This window comes from Scyliorhinus canicula, chromosome 12 (assembly GCF_902713615.1).
Source record: "Scyliorhinus canicula chromosome 12, sScyCan1.1, whole genome shotgun sequence".
Lineage (NCBI taxonomy): Eukaryota > Metazoa > Chordata > Chondrichthyes > Carcharhiniformes > Scyliorhinidae > Scyliorhinus > Scyliorhinus canicula.
This window is the reverse complement of record NC_052157.1, coordinates 74,300,918-74,321,087: the sequence shown is the minus strand read 5'-3', so window position 1 is coordinate 74,321,087 and position 20,170 is coordinate 74,300,918. Positions and strand designations below refer to the sequence as shown.

Sequence of the window (20,170 nt, the reverse complement as noted above, 5' to 3'; positions counted from 1 at the left end):
GAGTTCTGCGCATCCAACTTTCCGGCCACTGATGAAAGGGTCGTGCAGATTCGTCGAGAAACGGCCTTTACTCCAACGGGTCATGCGCCATCTCACAGATGGTTGGCAAAAGGGCCAGTGCCCACAGTTCTATAATATAAAAGACGATCTGGCAGTGGTTGATGGCATACTAATGAAACTGGACAGGATAGTAATACCACAGAGTATGCGAGAGCTCGTCATCGGGCAACTCCATGAGGGTCACCTGCGGGTGGAAAAGTGTCGTCGGCGAGCCCGAGAGGCAGTATATTGGCCTGGCATCAGTCTGATCATCGCCAACACTGTCCTCAATTGCCCAACGTGCCAACGGTTCCAGCCGGCTCAGCTGAAAGAGACTTTGCAGCCGCATGAACTGGTGTCATCCTCATGGACCAAGGTTGGCATTGATTTCTTCCACGCAAAAGGCCGGGACTACGTCCTCCTCGTGGACTATTTTTCGAACTACCTCGAGGTGGTCAGACTGAATGACCTCACATCAGCGACAGTCATCAGGGCGTGCAAAGAGACCTTAGCCCGTCATGGCATTCCACTTACGGTCATGACTGATAATGGCCCGTGCTTCTTTAGTCAGGAGTGGACAGATTTTGCCCGGCAGCACAATTTCACGCACATCACTTCAAGCCCCCTCTACCCCCAGTCAATTGGCAAAGCTGAAAAGGTAGTACACATTGTTAAACGACTGTTGTGCAAAGCTGCTGACTCTGGTTCAGACTTTAACCTGGCGCTGTGGCCTACAGAGCGACTCCTTTGTCCGCTGGCCTGTCCCAGCACAGCTGCTGATGAACCGCACACTACGGACAATGGTGCCAGCTATCCACATCCCGGACCTTGACAATTTTCCAATCCTGCAACGAATGTAACTGTCTCGGACCAAAGGCAAGTCAGAGTATGATACCCACACCACAGATCTCCCTGCTCTGGTCCCTGCTGACCGAGTTCGTGTTCAGCTACCTGACGGTGGCTGGTCTGCCACAGCTGTGGTGGTCAAGCAAGTGGCCCCCAGATCATTTCTCGTTCGCATGCATGATGGCTCTTTTCTTCGGCGTAATAGGCGGGCACTGCGGCTGCTTCCACGCTCGCCACCTGAACGTGATGCCCCGCCTCGCCTGCTGATTCCTCCGGACACACCATTCCAAGAGATCACCGATCTGCCGCTTCTTTTGCCACCCTCTACGTTGGATGCAGCTCTGCCCATTCCAGTGCAGATGGTCCCTGACCCACAGGGTCCAATTCGTCGCCCGCCACAGAGACTGAACTTATAGACTGAATGTTGCACTGCATTGTGCTTCGTTTACACATCTGTACATATTGTTTCTTCCTAATTTGTTGTATGCCCTCTATCTGCACTAGACACCTTCCCACGTAAATACATTCACGTATTTTGTATATAGTCAGGCTCCTACTCATGTAAATACGCTCACATACTTTGTACATAGTCAGGCTCATACACACACTCACTATTTATTGACACATACACACTTTTTAAAAGGGGGGAGATGTCATAATATACACACAAGTATATGATGGTGCACAGACAGACATTGATTGACACAGGATGACCAATGAACACACAGAACACAGCAGCCAATCACAAGACAGGACACGGCCACTATAAAGCCAGAGGGCACTAGTTTTCCTGCTCTCTTGGGATGCAGCCTCTGAGACAGCCAGAGTCCGTGAGCAACAACTAGAACATCCACCATGTGGTAGTAAGATAGTCTGGTCAGGTTAGCCTCAGGTCTCCAGTCAACTCAGCATAGTGTCAACCCACAGTTAAAGTATATTTAATAGTTAAGAGTTCAATAAAATAGAGTTGCATTTCTTCAAGTGTAGGAAGTCTGTCTCTCTCACTACTGAAGTAAACGCAGTCCTCGCAGACCCAGCTTACCCAACACATCAGTCCCCACCCATTCTCACCCGCACAAACTCATGCCACTCCCCGCCTACTCCACAATGATCCCCCACCCACTTCTTCCCCATCCCCCACCCATCCACCCCCTCTCACCCCACACACTTCCACCCACTTCCCATCCACTCCTTTGCATCGGCATGAACATTCACCAGGGAGCTAGCAAGATTGGCCTGAAGGGCACAGGGAACGGGTTTGAGAGTGGGCACCAAAAGAGGTGGGCGGTGGGTGTGTGACAGTGAGTTTGACAGGGGCATGAGTCACTCACGGTAGTCATCAGCGAAAGTGATAAGGGGGCGATCGGCCTGCTTCCCGAAACCTAAGCTTGGCATTATGATGGCTGCTCCCTCAATCCTATTCTTCCATCCTTTTCTTGTCACATGATCACACCCATTGACAGCACCTTCTAAACCCATGACCACCAACATCTGGAAGAACAAGGGCTGCACATACCTGGGAACACCGTCACCTGGACATTCCCCTCCAAGTTACTCATCATCCTGACTTCAAAATATATTGGTCATTCATTAACTGTCACTGGGTCAAAATCCTGGAACTTCCTCCCTAACAGCACTGTGGGTGTACCTGCACCACATAAACCATAGCGGTTCACAATAGCGGCTAACCACCACCTTCCCAAGGTCAGTTACGGATGGACAATAAATGCTGGGTCTAGCCAGCAAAGCCCACATCCCATGAAAAATAAATAAAAGGTGTTTGGTCCTTATGGGCTCCTCTCCCCTGTTACCTGCCCCACCCACGATTCTCCTTACACTCTCTCAAAACTTCAACATGTTACTTCAAATCAAGCATCACGTTACTTACTATACAACCGGACTCCGATGTCACAGGAGCTGCTGTTGGTGGCAGTGTGCTGACAGCGGTAAATTCCCAAGTGCTCCTCCTTCACTTCCTGGAAGACAACGTTCTCGGGTTTCAGCTTTTTCCAGACCGAGTCATTGTAAGGCCTCATTATCCAGGTCACCTCCCCCTTGGTGCTGAGGTCACACTCCAGCTTGAATGGACGCCCCATCTCAGCCCGCATGGAGGGATTCTTAATCCGCAGGGTACCGGCTGTGAACACAAGAACTACCGGTCAGCACCATAGCGGGACACAGGCAGCACAGGAAGGGGTCACTTCACGCCTCACGACTGCACCGGCTCTCTGTAAGAACAACACAATTATTCCCACATTCCCTTCCACCCGCATCCCCATTTCCCTGTACAACGTTCCCATTCAAGCAGTTATCCAATTCCCTCTTTGAAATTTCTATTATATTGATTCTATTTTAGCTCTCTGGTCACCAACCCTCTCTCCCGCCAATTGAAAACATATTCTCCTTATTGACTCTATCCAAACCCTCGGATTTTGAACATCTTGATTCAATCTCCTCCTGAACCTTCTCTGCTCCAAGGAGAGCAATCCCAACCTCTCCCAGTCTCTCCAAATGATCTGAACTCCCTCATCCCTGGGAACATTCTGGGGAACCTCCTCTCGCAAAACCCACCCAGCCCACAACCTCCACCCTAAAGTGCGAGGCCCAGAGTCGGACACAATCCTCCAGATGAGGCCGAACGGGTGTTTTATAAAGGTTTAACGTCACTTCCTTGTTGCCGTACCTGTGTCCCGATTAATCAAACCAAGATTCCCGTTTGCTGTTTGTTTGTTCAAATGGGTTTCTCAGCTGGGCCCTGCCAGCTTTGATGATTTGTGTACAAACATCCCCAGGTATCTCTGTTATCGAACCCTCCTTTGGAATTTCTCATTTATCTTATATTGTCTCTGCTCATTCCCCACACCAAACTTCTATCAGTTTACACTTCACTGTGTCAACTTCCCTCTGTTCACTATCAGCCCATTTCACCAATCTGCCTCCATCCTCCTCAACACTGTAACTATCCTTCTTACTCTTTACAACATCTCCCAGTTTCAATACAACAGCAAACATCAAAGTAGGGCTAAGTAATGAAGGTAGGTCCACGGCACTAACACATATCAGAATGAGAAAGGGCATGGGGAACGGCGTTCGTCCAGAATGGGAAACAATTTCTCATCAACAATGTCTGCACTCAGGATGACATGATGGCGCAGTGGTTAGCACTGCTGCCTCACGGCACAGAGGACCCGGGTTCGATCCCAGCCCCGGGTCACAGTCCGTGTGGAGTTTGCACATTCTTCCCATGTCTGTGTGAGTCTGAGCTCCACAACCCAAAGATGTGGCCACGCTAAATTGCTCCTTAACTGGAAAAAAGAGCTTTTAGTACTCGCACTAGCTAACTAAAGTCGGCTAGTGAACGGAGGTGAGGTGAGAGGAGGGCTGTGGACATTGGAGCCTGGTTAACAGGTTTCAATGGGCCTACGAGGCTAGCAAGGGGTGGAGGGGAAAAGGGATCTATACTGGGGAGGTTTTTATTGAGAGGAAGTACAGGGGAGGATTCTGGGAGTGGGGGAGGGGGTTCAATGTTAACACTAGATAGGGGCGGGTCAGGCGCAGGGGGCAGGATCCGGTAGTATGATAATGGTGGATAAGAATGGGGGTGTGAGAGACCCCCAGTTAGGATAGTAATGTTAAAATGAACGCATTGCAGCGATTTTAGTTTGTTTTCCAATGCCTGCCGATTTTCCTGCCAAAGCCATTTTTCAGAGCGATTGAAGGAAGGAATGTGGCCAGAATTAGAAAGGTGCTGCTACAGAGGGGAAGGCAGGCAGGGCGTTTGGGGCTTCCAAACCTGATGTATTATTACTGGGCGGCGAATGTGGAAAAGATGCGGAGCTGGGTCAGAGGGGTGGATTGCAAATGGGTCAGAATGGAGGAGAGTTTGTGTAGGGGGTTGGGATTGAAGGCACTAGTAACAACGCCGCTCCCGATGGCCCTGGGTAGATACTCAGGGAGTCCAGTAGTAATAGCTTCGTTGAGAATTTGGAGGCGGTTTCGACAGCACTTTGGGTTGGGGGCAGGGTCAAGGGATATGTCGATTCGGGGAAACCACAGATTTGAGCCAGGGAAGTGGGATGGAAATTTTCGGAGATGGGAGGAGAAGGGAATTAGGACACTAAAAAATATGTTTTTTGGGGGTCGGTTTGCAGGATTGAAGGAGTGAAATATGGGCTTGAACAGGGGGAAATATTTAGATACATGCAGGTTCGAGACTTTGCCAGAAAGGAGATACAGAGCTTCCCAGTATAGGCGGCTTCCATATTGCTGGAGGAGGTGCTGACGACAGGGGGACTGGAGAAGGGGGTAGTATCGGCGGTTTAGGGGGCTATTTTGAAGGAGGAGAAGGCACCACTAGAAGGGATTAAGGCAAAGTGGGAGGAAGAATTGGGAGAAGTTATAGAAGAGGGGTTCTGGTGTGAGGTGCTCCGGAGGGTGAACGCCTCCACCTCGTGTGCGAGGTTGGAGTTGATACAGCTGGAGGTGGTATATAGAGCGCACCTCACAAGGATGAGGATGAGCCAGCTCTTTGAGGGGGTAGAAGATGTGTGTGAACGTTGCGGGGGGGGCAAACCACTTTCATATGTTTTGCTCCTGTCCAAAGATGGAGGATTACTGGAAGGAGATGTTTAGTGTAATCTCTAAAGTGGTGCACGTAAAACTGGACCCGGGCCCTGTGGTGGCCATATTCGGGGTATTGGGCCAGCCGGGGTTGGAAACGGATGGGAAGGCAAATCTTATAGCCTTCGCCTCGTTGATTGCACGAAGACAGATCCTGTTGGGATGGAAATCAGCCTTTCCAGCCTGTACCCTGGCGTGGCGAGGGGACCTGCTGGAATTCTTAACTTTCGAGAAGGTTAAGTTTGAACTGAGGGGAAGGATGGAAGGTTTCCACAATTCATGGGTGTTATTCATAATGTACTTTCAAGAATTGGATTATACTGAACATTAGTGGGGGATGTGGTTGGGAGGGTTGGGGGGGAGGGGGACTGTATGTGTTAATGGTGACTGGGTGGACTTCCGGTTGCGGCTATGCGGAGCTAAGCCGCACGTTCGGCAGCTCCCGCTTTAATAGGACCTGTGGGCTCTTTTAAGGGCCCCAAACGGCGCTGATTCGACGATTCCCGGTGGATAAAGGGGTCTGCAGCAAAACCCCCCGGGATTTATGGTGCGGACTCGGAGTGGGGCGAGGAGAAAAACGGCAGCAGCTCCCCTGGAAAAGCGGGGGAAGGTGGACGAAATGGCGGCCGGTGGAGCCCCTGAGGAGTGGAGGCAGTGGGCTGAGGAGCAGCAGGCGGCCCTTCTGCGCTATTTCACGGAGATGAAAGGGGAGTTGTTGGAATCCCTGAAGATGACGACGAGTAAGCTGCTGGAGACCCAGACAACCCAGGGTGCAGCGATACTCGAGTTGCAGCAGCAGGCCTCTGAGCGCGAGGAGGAGGTTTCGGCCCTCGTGGGGAAGGTGGAGATACACGAGGCGCTTCATAAAAAGTGGCAAGATCGGTTTAAGGAGATGGAGCTTCGGTCACGGAGGAAGAACCTGCGGATCCTGGGCCTCGAGGAGGGGCTAGAGGGGTCGGACCTGCCGGCCTATGTGGCCGTGATGCTGAACTCGCTGGTGGGGGCAGGATCCTTCCATCTGCCCCTGGAGCTGGAGGGGGCCCACAGAGTACTGGCCAGGCGGCCTAAGGCGAATGAACCCCGCGGGCGGTGCTGGTGCGGTTCAATCGCTTCAGTGACCGGGAGTGTGTTCTCCGATGGGCCAAGAAGGTGAGGAGTAGTAAGTGGGAGAATTCGGTAGTGCGTATCTACCAGGACTGGAGTGCGGAGGTGGCCAAGCGGAGAGCCGGGTTTAACCGGACGAAGGCGGTGCTCCACGGAAAGCAGGTGAAGTTTGGCATGTTGCCACCTGCGCGCCTGTGGGTCACCTACAAGGACCGGCATTACTACTTTGAGTCCCCGGAGGAAGCGTGGGCCTTTGTGCAGGCTGAAAAGTTGGACTCGAACTAGAGATTGGGGGCTGTGGGAGTTTTTCTATTTCTGTATCACTGTTTACGCTGTTGCTGGTTATTCTGTTTGTTTCTGTTTTTTCTCTCGCTTTTGGACGATGTGGGTTATGGTTTTGTGTTTTAAGTGGGGTACTGGGGTTTGTGGTTGATCTGTGTCTTTGTTTGTACGGAGTTGGTGGTTGGGTTGGGACTGCGGTTTGGGAGCTGCGTTGGTGGGGTGGGGCTGGTTTCCCGTGCTGTGTGACGAGGGGGGAGGAGCTGGTGGCGAGGGGCGGGGTTATTAGACCCGTTTTCCCGCGCCGAAGCGGTACCAAGGAGCTGATGCAGGGGAAGAGGGGGGACCCCATATCGGGAAGGGTCGGAGTTAGAGCGGGAGCTGCCGGGGTCAGCAGACGTCAGCTGGCTCACGGGAGTACTGTGGAGGGAGCGTCGCGGCTAGGAGGGGTCCTAGCCTGGGGGGGGGGGGGGGGGGGGGGGGGGGGGTACCGGGTTGCTGCTGGATTGGCCAGGGTGGAGTTGATGTGTGTCGGGGGGGTCGGTGTAGCTTACAGGCCAAGTTTGATTTATTGACCACCAGGAAGGCGGAGACACAGTGGAGGAAGGCGCAGGGAGCGATCTACGAGTATGGAGAGAAGGCGAGCAGGATGCTGGCGCACCAGCTTCGTAAGCGGGACGCGGCTAGGGAGATTGGTGGAGTGAAGGATAGGGGTGGGAATGTGGTGCGGCAGGGGGCAGAGGTCAATGAGGTCTTTAGGGACTTTTATAGGGAACTGTACCGGTCGGAGCCGCCGGCGGTGGGAGGGGGAATGGAGAGTTTTTTGGACAGGCTCCGATTTCCAAGGGTACAGGAGGAGCAGGTGGAGGGACTGGGGGCGCCGATCGAGTTGGAGGAGCTGGTCAGCGGGATTGGCCACTTGCAGTCGGGGAAGGCGCCGGGACCGGATGGGTTCCCGGTTGAATTTTATAAGAAATATGCGGACCTGCTGGGCCCCCTGTTGGTTAGGACCTTCAACGAGGCATGGGAGGGGGGCGTTTTTCCCCCGACGATGTCCCGGGCGCTGATAAGGACCCCTAGCAGTGCGGATCATATAGGCCAATTTCACTGCTGAATGTAGACGCCAAGTTGCTGGCGAAGATCTTGGCCACTAGAATAGAGGACTGGGTGCCGGGGATGGTACATGAAGATCAGACGGGTTTTGTGAAGGGGAGGCAGCTGAACACTAATGTGCGAAGGCTGCTAAATGTGATAATGATGCCGGCAGCAGAAGGAGAGGCGGAGATTGTGGTGGCATTGGATGCGGAGAAGGCCTTTGACAGGGTTGAGTGGGGGTACTTGTTGGAGGTATTGGAGAGGTTTGGGTTTGGGGTGGGGTTTATTAAATGGGTGAGGTTGCTGTACGAGGCCCCGATGGCGAGTGTAGCGACAAATGGGAGGAGGTCCGAGTACTTCAGGCTCCACCGTGGGACGAGGCAGGGGTGTCCCCGACCCCCTTGCTTTTTGCGTTGGCAATTGTGCCTCTTGCCATGGCGCTCAGGGAGTCGGGGAGGTAGAGGGGTCTGGTGCGGGGTGGGGAGGAGCACCGAGTGTCGCTGTACGCAGATGACTTGCTGCTGTACGTAGCAGACCCGGTAGGGGGAATGCCGGAGGTGATGGAGATTCTTGCTGAGTTCGAGAGTTTCTCGGGATATAAATTGAACCTGGGCAAGAGTGAGCTGTTTGTCGTACACCCGGGAGGAGGGGATTAGTAGGCTCCCGCTAAAGAGGGCAGTGAGGAGTTTTAGGTACCTGGGGGTTCAGGTGGCTAGGAGTTGGGGGACTTTGCATAAGCTTAATTTTACTAGGTTGGTGGAGCAGATGGAGGAGGAATTTAGAAGGTAGGACATGCTGCCGTTGTCGTTGGTGGGTAGAGTACAGTCCGTTAAAATGACGGTGCTCCCAAGGTTTTTGTTCTTGTTTCAGTGCCTCCCCATTTTCGTTCCGAGGGCCTTTTTTAGGAGGGTGAACAGCAGCATTCTGGGATTTGTTTGAGCGCACGGGACTCCGAGAGTAAGGAGGGTCTTTTTGGAGCGGAGCAGGGATAGAGGGGGGCTGGCGTTGCCCAACCTCTCTAGGTACTATTGGGCGTCTAACGTCTCGATGGTACGTAAGTGGGTAATGGATGGGGAGGGGGCAGCATGGAAACGGATGGAGATGGCGTCCTGTGGAGGCACGAGCCTGAAGGCACTGGTAACGGCGCCGCTGCCGCTCCCTCCAACGAGGTACACTACGAGCCCGGTGGTGGCAGCTACCCTCAAACTTTGGGGGCAGTGGAGGCGACACAGGGGGGAATTGGGGGGCTCGGTGGAGGCCCCGCTGCGGGGGAACCACCGTTTTATCCCAGGGAACATGGATGATGGGTTCCTGGGGTGGCACAGGGCAGGCATTAGGAAGTTGGGAGACCTGTTCATTGACGGGAGGTTCGCGAGCCTTGGTGAACTGGAGGAGAAGTTTGAGCTCCCCCCGGGGAATATGTTCAGGTACCTTCAGGTCAAGGCGTTTGCTAGGCGGCAGGTGGAAGGGTTCCCTTTGCTGCCCCCACAGGGGGTAAGGGATAGGGTGCTTTCGGGGGTGTGGGTCGGGGCTGGGAATGTGTCTGACATCTACCAGGTAATGCAGGAGGTGGGGGAGGCATCGGTAGAGGAGCTGAAGGCTAAGTGGGAGGTGGAGCTGGGGGAGCAGATTGAGGAGGTGACATGGGCGGACGCCCTGGAGAGGGTGAACTCCTCCTCTTCATGTGCGAGGCTTAGTCTCATCCAGTTCAATTTGCTGCACCGGGCCCACATGTCCGGATCTAGGATGAGTAGGTTCTTTGGGGGCGAAGACAGGTGTGTCAGGTGTTCGGGGAGTCCAGCGAACCATGCCCATATGTTCTGGGCATGCCCGGCACTGGAGGAGTTCTGGAAGAGGGTGGCGAGGACGGTGTCGAGGGTGGTGGGATCCAGGGCCAAGCCAGGCTGGGGACTCGCGATATTTGGGGTTGGGGTGGAGCCGGGAGTGCAGGAGGCGAAAGAGGCCGATGTTTTGGCCTTTGCGTCCCTAGTAGCCCGGCGGAGGATCTTGCTGCAGTGGAAAGATGCGAGACCTCCAAGTGTGGAGACCTGGATTAATGACATAGCGAGATTTATTCAGCTGGAGAGGGTCAAATTTGACCTGAGGGGGTCGGTACAAGGGTTCTTTAGGAGGTGGCAGCCTTTCCTCGACTTTCTGGCTCAACGATAAGGTACTAGGTCAGCAGCAGCAGCAACCCTGGGGGGAGGGGGGGAAAGTGGGGGGGGGGGGTTTAGGGGGATAGTGTTTAAGTTAATTTGCTTATTGTTAATTTATGTTGTTGTTTATTGGGTTGGGGGGGTGGGGGGGTTTGTTATATGCGTTGTTACGGGTGCCGGGGATGTTTATTATTATTGTTATTGTTATTATTGTTCTGTTGATATATATTTTTCAAAAAATTCCAATAAAAATTATTTAAAAATTTTAAAATGGTGACTATGGGTGTTCCCTGATTCCTTCTTGTTTTTTGCTTATGTTAACATGCGGTCCACAACTGGACGCAAGCACCCTAGATGAAGGGAACTGTAGCGACATATATGACTGACACCGGCCGACACAGTACTGGACGCAACAAGAAAGAAATGGAAGGAGGACCTGGGAATTGAGATAGGATGGGGACTCTGGAGCGAAGCACTGCATAGGGTCAACTCCACCTCCATGTGCGCAAGGCTCAGCCTGACGCAACTAAAAGTGGTACATAGAGCCCACTTAACGAGAAACCGTATGAGTAGGTTCTTCCCGGAGGTAGAGGACAGATGTGAACGGTGCCAAGCAGCCCGGCCAACCACACCCACATGTTCTAGTCTTGCCCCAGACTTGCAGGGTACTGGACAGCCTTCTTCGAAGCCATGTCCAAAGTGGTGGGAGTGAGGGTGGAGCCATGACCGAAAGTGGCGGTCTTTGGGGTTTCAGACCAGCCAGATCTATTCCTGGGGAGGAGGGCGGACGCCCTTGCCTTTGCCTCCCTGATCGCCCGCCGTAGAATCCTGTTTGGCTGGCGGTCAGCAGCACCACCCAAAGCTGCAGACTGGCTGTCCGACCTCTCAGAATCTCTCCAAATGGAGAAAATCAAATTTGCCATCCGAGGGTCAGACGACAGCTTCCACAGAACGTGGGAGCCATTCACCCAATTATTCCGGGACCTGTTTGTGGCCAACGAACAAGCAGAAGAATAGCCAGGTAGCCAAGAATCAGGGGAAAGTAGCCGAGGCAGGGGAGAGAGGGATGGACTAAGGAGTGGGGGTTAGCAGCTAAACTGAAGAGAAAAGAAAGGCAAACCGCGGGAGAAGGGGAGGAAGAGGGAGAAGACGGGGAACAATAGAGGGGAACCAGTGAGGTGGGGGGGAGGCAAGGGAATGACAGCCGGAAGGAGGGCACGGGAAACAATAACAAACTTGGCATCTACAGGAGCAGAGAACAAGGAAAATCCGAGCGAAAGACAGGACGAACGGCTGAAGCAGAGGTGATCGCGAGACGACAATGGCAGCGAAAACCGTCCGGGAGAAGCAAGCTACAACACCAACACCAGATCCATTCGCGTCTTGCCCTCTGTAATTGTTCTGTATTCGTTTCCCCGGCGCCCAAATGTATATGTACCCACCCAGTTTCCACCCCCCCCCCCCACAAACAGATGCCTATTTATGTGCTAAAAACAATACTGCCAATTGTACAGAGCTGCTGTTGTTGAGCTAGCACATACCTTACCAGTTATTTGATTCTAACTTTTTGTTTGTTTGTTTTGTTTTTGTGCGTGTTCCTTTCTATACATACATATATATAATATATATATGTACGTATTCTATTTTTTGTGTATATAACGGTAAATATACTTTATTCATAAAAACCAATAAAAAACATATATTAAAAAATATGTTAACATGCGGGCTCTTGTTTGGGAGTTTGGTGGGAAGATGGGATTGTTGTTGTTGATAAGGGGATTGACATTGTATTCATTACTGTTTATTGTTTGTTGGGGGGTGTAAACTTTGAAGAAAATGTAAGTAAGGAGGAGAAGAAATGTATTTTTTTTAAATACTAAACAATTCTCGTGGAACTACTGCAAATATGTCTATCTCCAAGCACGATCAACTCCCAACTCTCAGATCACATGGTAATGTGATGAGTTTACAATGCCAACTTGTGGTCGGAGGTCGTGCATAACATTATGTACAGACTTACATTATGCATATAATCACATCCCCTTTCCTTTGTAAAAGAAAATTATTTACTAGCATGAAATAACTTTTTACATTTTAACATGATATACATAATCATATACACATGGCCTTGTACACAGTTCACTATGGATGGCATGCTAGAACAGTGGTTAGCACTGTTGCTTCACAATGCCAGGGTCCCAGGTTTGATTCACGGCTTGGGTCACTGTCTGTGCGGAGTCTGCACTTTCTCCCAGTGTCTGCGTGGGTTTCCTCCGGGTGCTTCGGTTTTCTCCCACAAGTCCCAAAAGACGTGTGGTTTGGTGAATTGGACATTCTGAATTCTCCCTCTGTGTACCCGAACAGGCAACAAGGGGATTTTCACAGTCACTTTATTACAGTGTTAATATAAGCTTACTTGTGGCAATAACAATTATTATTATTATTACACGTTCAGTCTTTCAGGTTAATGCCATCTTCTGGTTGGTCCCCTGAGAATCGACTGAATTTGTGATCTTGTTTCTTTCTCCAGAAGACAGGTTTTCTTTCTGGGCTTTGAGCAATCATCAACTATTTCACCTTTCTTTCAGCCTTTCGAAATGACACTTTTCCCTTCTCCTTTTCTTCCTGGCTTTAGCGCCATCAACCCTAAAATTGGTCTGGTCCACACTCACATCTGCCTGTCCAACTGGAGCATCATTCTTGTTATTGGTCATGGCCAAAGAAGTAGCTGTTTCTGTATCTTCTGCAATTAAAACTGTTTTTGGAGCCTTTGCTGGATTGAGGAGTTTTGGCTGATCCATGCTGCTTGCGCTTGAACGCTGTGCTGTACACTCATCAACAGGTGGTGCATCTAGTGTTGGCATACCTTTGAACACGTTTGAAGTTGCAGGCAAGTGTGCGACTTCAGGAATGATCTGTAAACCCTCACATTCTGGTATTTTAGCTGGATCAATGTCCTGTACATCAGACAATACTTCTTCACTTTGTGGTTTAACCTCAATTAGTGGCTCATCCTCATCAGATATAATGATACATGCACATGCTTCGTGTTTTGTTGGAGAACTGCACAAAGATGTATCCATCTGTTCTTCCTGCCAGTTTTTTGATGGACTGGTCTCGAGTACTTGAGAACCCACTGCAGGAATAAGTCCGGGGGCATAGGATAATTCATCGTCCTTCTCTGGAGCTAATTTCTGCAAAATGGGGATTATTTCTGCCGTTCCCAGTTGGCTGATCACAGTTGAAGTGCTGTCAACTGATTTGTCTGCTGTTGCACTCTCATTTTTAGCCTCTGTACAGTTCAGCTTGAACTTCTACACTCATCGTTGTCATGCATAGATTGGATGCTGCTTGCTATCAGCTCGCTACTAATGCCAAATAAACTGAATAAACTTTCATAGTCTTTCTCTTCAGGCTCATCGTCTAATTTTTGCTCTTCCTCCAGCTTGACTTTTCCTTTCATTTCATCTGATAGCTCCTCACTTCATTTCATTGCCATTTGCATTCATCCTTTGTCGTGGCGCTGTCTGGGATGTACAGCCGCTGAACTAGCTCCAATGCCTTACATTGTCCCGCTCCTGTGGTGGACCCTCGTGCCGTTCACAATGGAAAATGGTATGGTGCAAAATCTGTTGTGTACCCATGCTTCTAGCTCATATGCGCCTAATGTCGAGCTTTCGTTACCATTATAATCTCTTTATAGTACCGTTTTATAACTATTTCCGGCTGAATTTGCAGCTTTTTTACATCAGGCAGGTTGATGAGGTTGATCCTTGTACCAGCTTGGCTTTTATTACTCTGCCATTTATTTCTAAATTATCCATATAATTATCTGCCTTCAAGTCACTATTGCTGCAGATTGCTACAAATATACTTCTGTTTGACATACCTTGAAACTCTTTGTCTTTGCTGGAGATCACATCTACAAATAAAGTGTTTTCTAGACACACCTCAACAATGGCACTGAGACTCTTTGTTCATGATGTACCATCAATTCGACTCAAGACACATTTAGGATCCGAACTGTAGCTTTAATCTGCTAGTTGTTAGCCCGGTGGTCGACTACAGAGAATGGCCGACTGCCGGGAACTCTGGGTACTTATACCCCGCCTCGGAGGTGGGGCCTACTTGCCTCTCAACCAATTGGAGAGCAGTCACGTGACTAGTCCCAACCAATCGGACGAGAGGCACATGATCAGCCAGAGCCAATGGGAAACCAGTGCTCTGCACCAATGGCAGTGCTCATATCCATACCACCACAGTTCAGGCCTTTTTCTTGTATAACATTGGGTGGCAGAATAGGGTAGAGGTGTGGGCTTAAGTCGGGTGCTCTTTCCAAGGGCCGGTGCATACTCGATAAGCCGAATGGCCTCCTTCTGCACTGTACATGCTATTATTCTATGATTCCTACCATTAGAGATGGAACATGTTTTTCCATAAGCAGTGCATATGCCATTTGCCACGTCACAGATGCAAAATGGAGGATCGGGTCGGCAGCTCAAAATGGCTGCCCGCACTGGGAGCAAATTCTTATTCAGCTGTGTCACCAAATTACTGGTGTCAGCCACCTTCCCACCAAAACTATGGAGATTCAACGTGTCGAGTTGCTTTGCAGATAGCTTACTAGCATGACATATTTGAATGGCACTTTCAAGTTTCTACTTCACATAGTAGCCACTCACATGCTTTATCAGTGGAGAATCCAAAAACTATCTGGCCTCTTATCATTGACAACTGGAGTGTTCTGAAGTTGCACAACTGCGCCTTCAATCGCACGTCAGTGAGGAAGTTATTGAATGCCTCACCCGCGTTCTGGATGCGCATAGGGAATTTATAGCACCCAAAGGTTTGAGGTTTTTTGAAGAGCAATGCTGATCGAATCTTTTAAGCGCTTCTTCAAAGCTTTTGCCGTGAGCCTCGTCTTCAAATATAAACGTGTTGGAAATTGCGCCTCTCATTGGGCTGTGCCCGCAGACACAGGGCTGCAACATATAGTTTAAACTGCTGCTTAAACACCCTCCAATTCTCATCTACATTACCGGTAAACCAAAGCTGTTGAGGTGCCTTGGTACCTTCCATTTCAGGCTTTGAACTTTTACCACGTGTTGAGCTCAAGATGCCAGTAGCTTGCAAGATTAGTCTCCTTTCTTATCCTGCAGAGTTATCTTCAGTCGTTTGAATTTTCTTGCCCAGAATCTTCAAGTTTCTGGTTAAATCATCACCCCTGGTACCATGTCATGTTCTGTAGATAGGCTAAAGTGAACGATGAACTACAAAACATGTAGTTTATAAAATAATTAATAAATAATTCATCAATAAATAGTTAATAAATAAAATAAAATAAATGATAAAATAATTTATTATAGGATAAACTTTGTGGTAAGACAACTAGGATAAAAATAAACTAACAAAAAACTAACACTACACAACTCTCGTGGAACTACTACAAATACGTCTATCTCCCACCACAACTAACCCCCAACTCCCAGATCACATGGTGACGTGGTGAGTTTACAATGCCACCTAGTGGTCAAAGGTCATGCATGATATTATGTACAAACTTACATTTTGCATATCATCACAGTCCCCACAAATGAGGTCCAGATGGAAAGGTACTTGTGGGGGTCTCCACGGGAATCGGAGGCTTCGAGCTTCATGTCCTTTGGGCAGGGTGGTGCCCTATCACTGTTGGTACCAGCCTGGCACCTTGGCAGTGCTACTGGGTGTCAGGCTGGCACAGGCAAGGTGCCCAGGTGGCACTGCCAGCTGCCATGGGCACTGCCAGGATGCCATGTTGATGTTGCCAAAGTGTCAAGCTGGCATTTTTTGCACATGTGCGATTGGGCCGGGGTTACCCACATGCCAGAGGCAGTAGTAGAGGCGAGTACAATTTTGTCTTTTAAAAAGCATTTAGACAGTCATATGAGAAAGATGGGTATCGAGGGATATGGGCCAAACTTGGGCAATTGGGACTAGCTGTCCATTGGACAGCATGGACAAGGTGGACTGAAGGGCCTGTTTCTATGCTGGAACCCTCTATGACTCCATGTATACATACATACTTAGACACAGTAATGCACAGATTAACACACATACAATCATCCACACATGCACACACAGCAATGCAGCCAAAAGCAGCAAAACATGGAATGGTCGGTGAGAGGCACAATCTACAAAGTAAGGCCCTTTTGTAATTTGTTCCCTTCTCAATCAACAGGTACTGAGGTCAATGAGAAACTCCACTGTGAGCTGCGGGTGAGAACGACAAACAGGGTGCAACGTTGCACCTGGCTCTGTGCTGAAAGATAGAACTCAGACCCCCACATTGACAGACACTATTATCACTAGCTCCCTGAGGGCAGTCTGAAGTGGCTGAGTTAGATGCCTATCATGATTTTGAGGCTGATAAAGAAAGACAGCTGCTGTAAAAGAGGATGTGAAACTAAAGTATGGAGGAGATCGGAGCTCCCTGCCCTACCCCCTGCCCCCCCCCCCCCCCCCCCCCTCCCCCCCGCACCCACCCACCCACACCAAAACTACGAGTGGTTAATGTTTTGTCACCTACGGTGGGGAAAAGAACAAAATTCTAAGTACGGCTGGATGACCAGTTGCCCCATCAACAATTATTCCAAGTGTGGATGGTTAACCTGTTGTCACCAAAAATAAATCGGTCTGGGTGGATAACCAGTTGTCACCAAAAATAATTCAGTCAGCTCACATGTTAGTACTGTCACCTCTGAGTTAGAAAGGCAGATTCCAGCCCAACTCCAGTCCCAAAATTCAGGCCAACACTTCTAGTACCAGCAATGAGGGAGCACAGGTACAGCATGGGGTTAGATACAGAGTAAAGCTCCCTCTACACTGTCCCCAGCAAACACTCCCAGGACAGGTACAGCATGGGGTTAGATACAGAGTAAAGCTCCCTCTACACTGTCCCCATCAAACACTCCCAGGACAGGTACAGCACAGGGTTAGATACAGAGTAAAGCTCCCTCTACACTGTCCCCATCAAATACTCCCAGGACAGGTACAGCACGGGGTTAGATACAGAGTAAAGCTCCCTCCACACTGTCCCCATCAAACACTCCCAGGACAGGGACAGCACGGTGTTAGATACAGAGTAAAGCTCCCTCTACACTGTCCCCATCAAACACTCCCTGGGCAGGTACAGCACGGGGTTAGATACAGAGTAAAGCTCCCTCTACACTGTCCCCATCAAACACTCCCAGGACAGGTACAGCACGAGGTTAGATAGAGTAAAGCTCCCTCTACACTGTCCCCATCAAACACTCCCAGGACAGGTACAGCACGGGGTTAGATACAGAGTAAAGCTCCCTCTACACTGTCCCCATCAAACACTCCCTGGGCAGGTACAGCACGGGGTTAGATACAGAATAAAGCTGTCAGAGGGACAGTACTGAAGGAGCACTGCACTGTCAGAGGGACGGAACTGATGGAGTGCTGCACTGTCAGAGGGTCAGTACTGAGGGAGCGCTGCACTGTCAGAGGGCCAGTACTGAGGGAGCGCTGCACTGTCAGAGGGTCAGTACTGAGGGAGTGCTGCACTGTCAGTGGGTCAGTACTGAGGGAGTGCTGCACTGTCAGAGGGTCAGTACTGAGGGAGCAATGCACTGTCAGAGGGACAGAACTGATGGAGTGCTGCACTGTCAGAGGGTCAGCACTGAGGGAGCGCTGCACTGTCAGAGGGCCAGTACTGAGGGAGCGCTGCACTGTCAGAGGGTCAGTACTGAGGGAGTGCTGCACTGTCAGAGGGACAGAACTGATGGAGTGCTGCACTGTCAGAGGGTCAGTACTGAGGGAGCGCTGCACTGTCAGAGGGCCAGTACTGAGGGAGCGCTGCACTGTCAGAGGGTCAGTACTGAGGGAGTGCTGCACTGTCAGTGGGTCAGTACTGAGGGAGTGCTGCACTGTCAGAGGGTCAGTACTGAGGGAGCAATGCACTGTCAGAGGGACAGAACTGATGGAGTGCTGCACTGTCAGAGGGTCAGTACTGAGGGAGCAATGCACTGTCAGAGGGTCAGTGCTGAGGGAGTGCTGCACTGTCAGAGGGTCAGTACTGAGGGAGGGCTGCACTGTCAGAGGGTCAGTACTGAGGGAGTGCTGCACTGTCAGAGGGTCAGTACTGAGGGAGTGCTGCACTGTCAGAGGGTCAGTGCTGAGGGAGTGTTGCACTGTCAGAGGGTCAGTACTGAGGGAGCACTGCACTGTCAGAGGGTCAGTACTGAGGGAGTGCTGCACTGTCAGAGGGTCAGCACTGAGGGAGTGCTGCACTGTCAGAGGGTTAGTACTGAGGGAGCGCTGCACTGTCAGAGGGTCAGTACTGAGGGAGTGCTGCACTGTCAGAGGGTCAGTACTGAGGGAGTGCTGCACTGTCAGAGGGTCAGTACTGAGGGAGTGCTGCACTGTCAGAGGGTCAGTACTGTGGGAGTGCTGCACTGTCAGAGGGTCAGTACTGAGGGAGTGCTGCACTGTCAGAGGGTCAGTACTGAGGGAGTGCTGCACTGTCAGAGGGTCAGTACTGTGGGAGTGCTGCACTGTCAGAGGGTCAGTACTGAGGGAGTGCTGCACTGTCAGAGGGTCAGTACTGTGGGAGTGCTGCACTGTCAGAGGGTCAGTACTGAGGGAGTGCTGCACTGTCAGAGGGTCAGTACTGAGGGAGTGCTGCACTGTCAGAGGGTTAGTACTGAGGGAGCGCTGCACTGTCAGGGGGTCAGTACTGAGGGAGTGCTGCACTGTCAGAGGGTCAGTACTGAGGGAGTGCTGCACTGTCAGAGGGTTAGTACTGAGGGAGTGCTGCACTGTCAGAGGGTCAGTACTGAGGGTGCACTGCACTGTCAGAGGGTCAGTACTGAGGGAGTGCTGCACTGTCAGAGGGTCAGTACTGAGGGAGCGCTGCACTGTCAGAGGGTCAGTACTGAGGGAGTACTGAACTCTCAGTAGTGCTGTAATCCACGGGAGGCATGCAACTTTTTCTGAAGCCACCGTTTATCTTTTATTTACAACAGGGACTGGAACTGTGCACAGTCCTCCATCTGTGGTTTAAACACAATTTCTGGAGTCGCGAACTCTGCACAGTGTTCCAAGCGTGGTCTAAGCAAGGTTCATGGAAATCAGAAGTGAAGACACTCCCTCAACTGTGATTAACAAGGGATAGTCGAATATCGTCTAATCAAGATTTTGCAGAAGGTGGGCATTGAGCCGAGCCACTGAGTTCCTTCAAAGTCTGCGACCATCGTGTTGCGACATTGATTTTTCGACTTGTCTTTTATCATTGGGTTTGGCTTTACAGGCGAGAGAGTTCAGTGAACGCCAAACCGTGCTCCTTATCCAAACCAGTGTGCTGTCAACCACACTGATTGCTGCCAGACCCTCTGCTTGATCCTCGCTCACAAACCCCTTCCCTCACACTCACCATTGGCAATCATTGCCATCAGCAGGAGACAATCCGTCAGGATTCGCATAGTGGGACTCGGCAACCTGATCCGACCTGGAGCAAACGTTGGCACGGTTTTGATCTGCCCGTCGCAGCTGGTCTGCAGCGGGCTGTCAGAGCGCCTGCAAGCAGCACAGCGTCCTCCCATGGGACGTGGTGTGTGACATGTTTGTCTGTTCCACGCAGTCACGGCACACTGCTCGACACAGATGTTTACTCACTTCCTCTTTCCTTCATTAGTCGAGCGGAAAGATGCTGGCACAACCTCTCCTGGCAGCAGCCACCAAACACCCACTGTGGGGATGGTCACTCAACTCACAGCTGCCCCAGGAGCAACACAGAGCACTGTGTAGAGGGAGCTTTACTCTGTATCTAACCCTGTGCTGTACCTGTCCTGGGAGTGTTTGATGGGGGCAGTGTAGAGGGAGCTTTACTCTGTATCTAACCCCGTGCTGTACCTGTTCTGGGAATGTTTGATGGGGGCAGTGTAGAGGGAGCTTTACTCTGTATCTAACCCTGTGCTGTACCTGTCCTGTGGTTGTTTGATGGGGACAGTATCGAGGGAGCTTTACTCTGT

General features: G+C 50.8%; 1 protein-coding gene across 3 annotated transcripts in view; it reads right to left on the bottom strand.

Annotated features, from left to right (window-relative positions):
- Nucleotides 1–19,676, bottom strand: part of cd79a (CD79a molecule, immunoglobulin-associated alpha) — a 59,764-nt gene extending 40,088 nt beyond the window's left edge. The window contains exons 1-2 of one of the 3 annotated variants that reach the window (XM_038814840.1): nt 19,573–19,676; nt 2,774–3,022 (exon numbers count right to left, since the gene is read on the bottom strand). In XM_038814840.1, the coding sequence (XP_038670768.1) occupies nt 2,774–3,022; nt 19,573–19,621 (298 nt within the window). In that variant the 5' untranslated portion in view covers nt 19,622–19,676. Of the gene's footprint in view, nt 1–2,773; nt 3,023–3,257; nt 3,298–3,456; nt 3,521–19,572 lie in introns of those variants that run through there. The other 2 variants (XM_038814842.1, XM_038814841.1) reach the window with 2 other exon arrangements.
- Between the last annotated feature and the right edge of the window lie 494 nt (nt 19,677–20,170).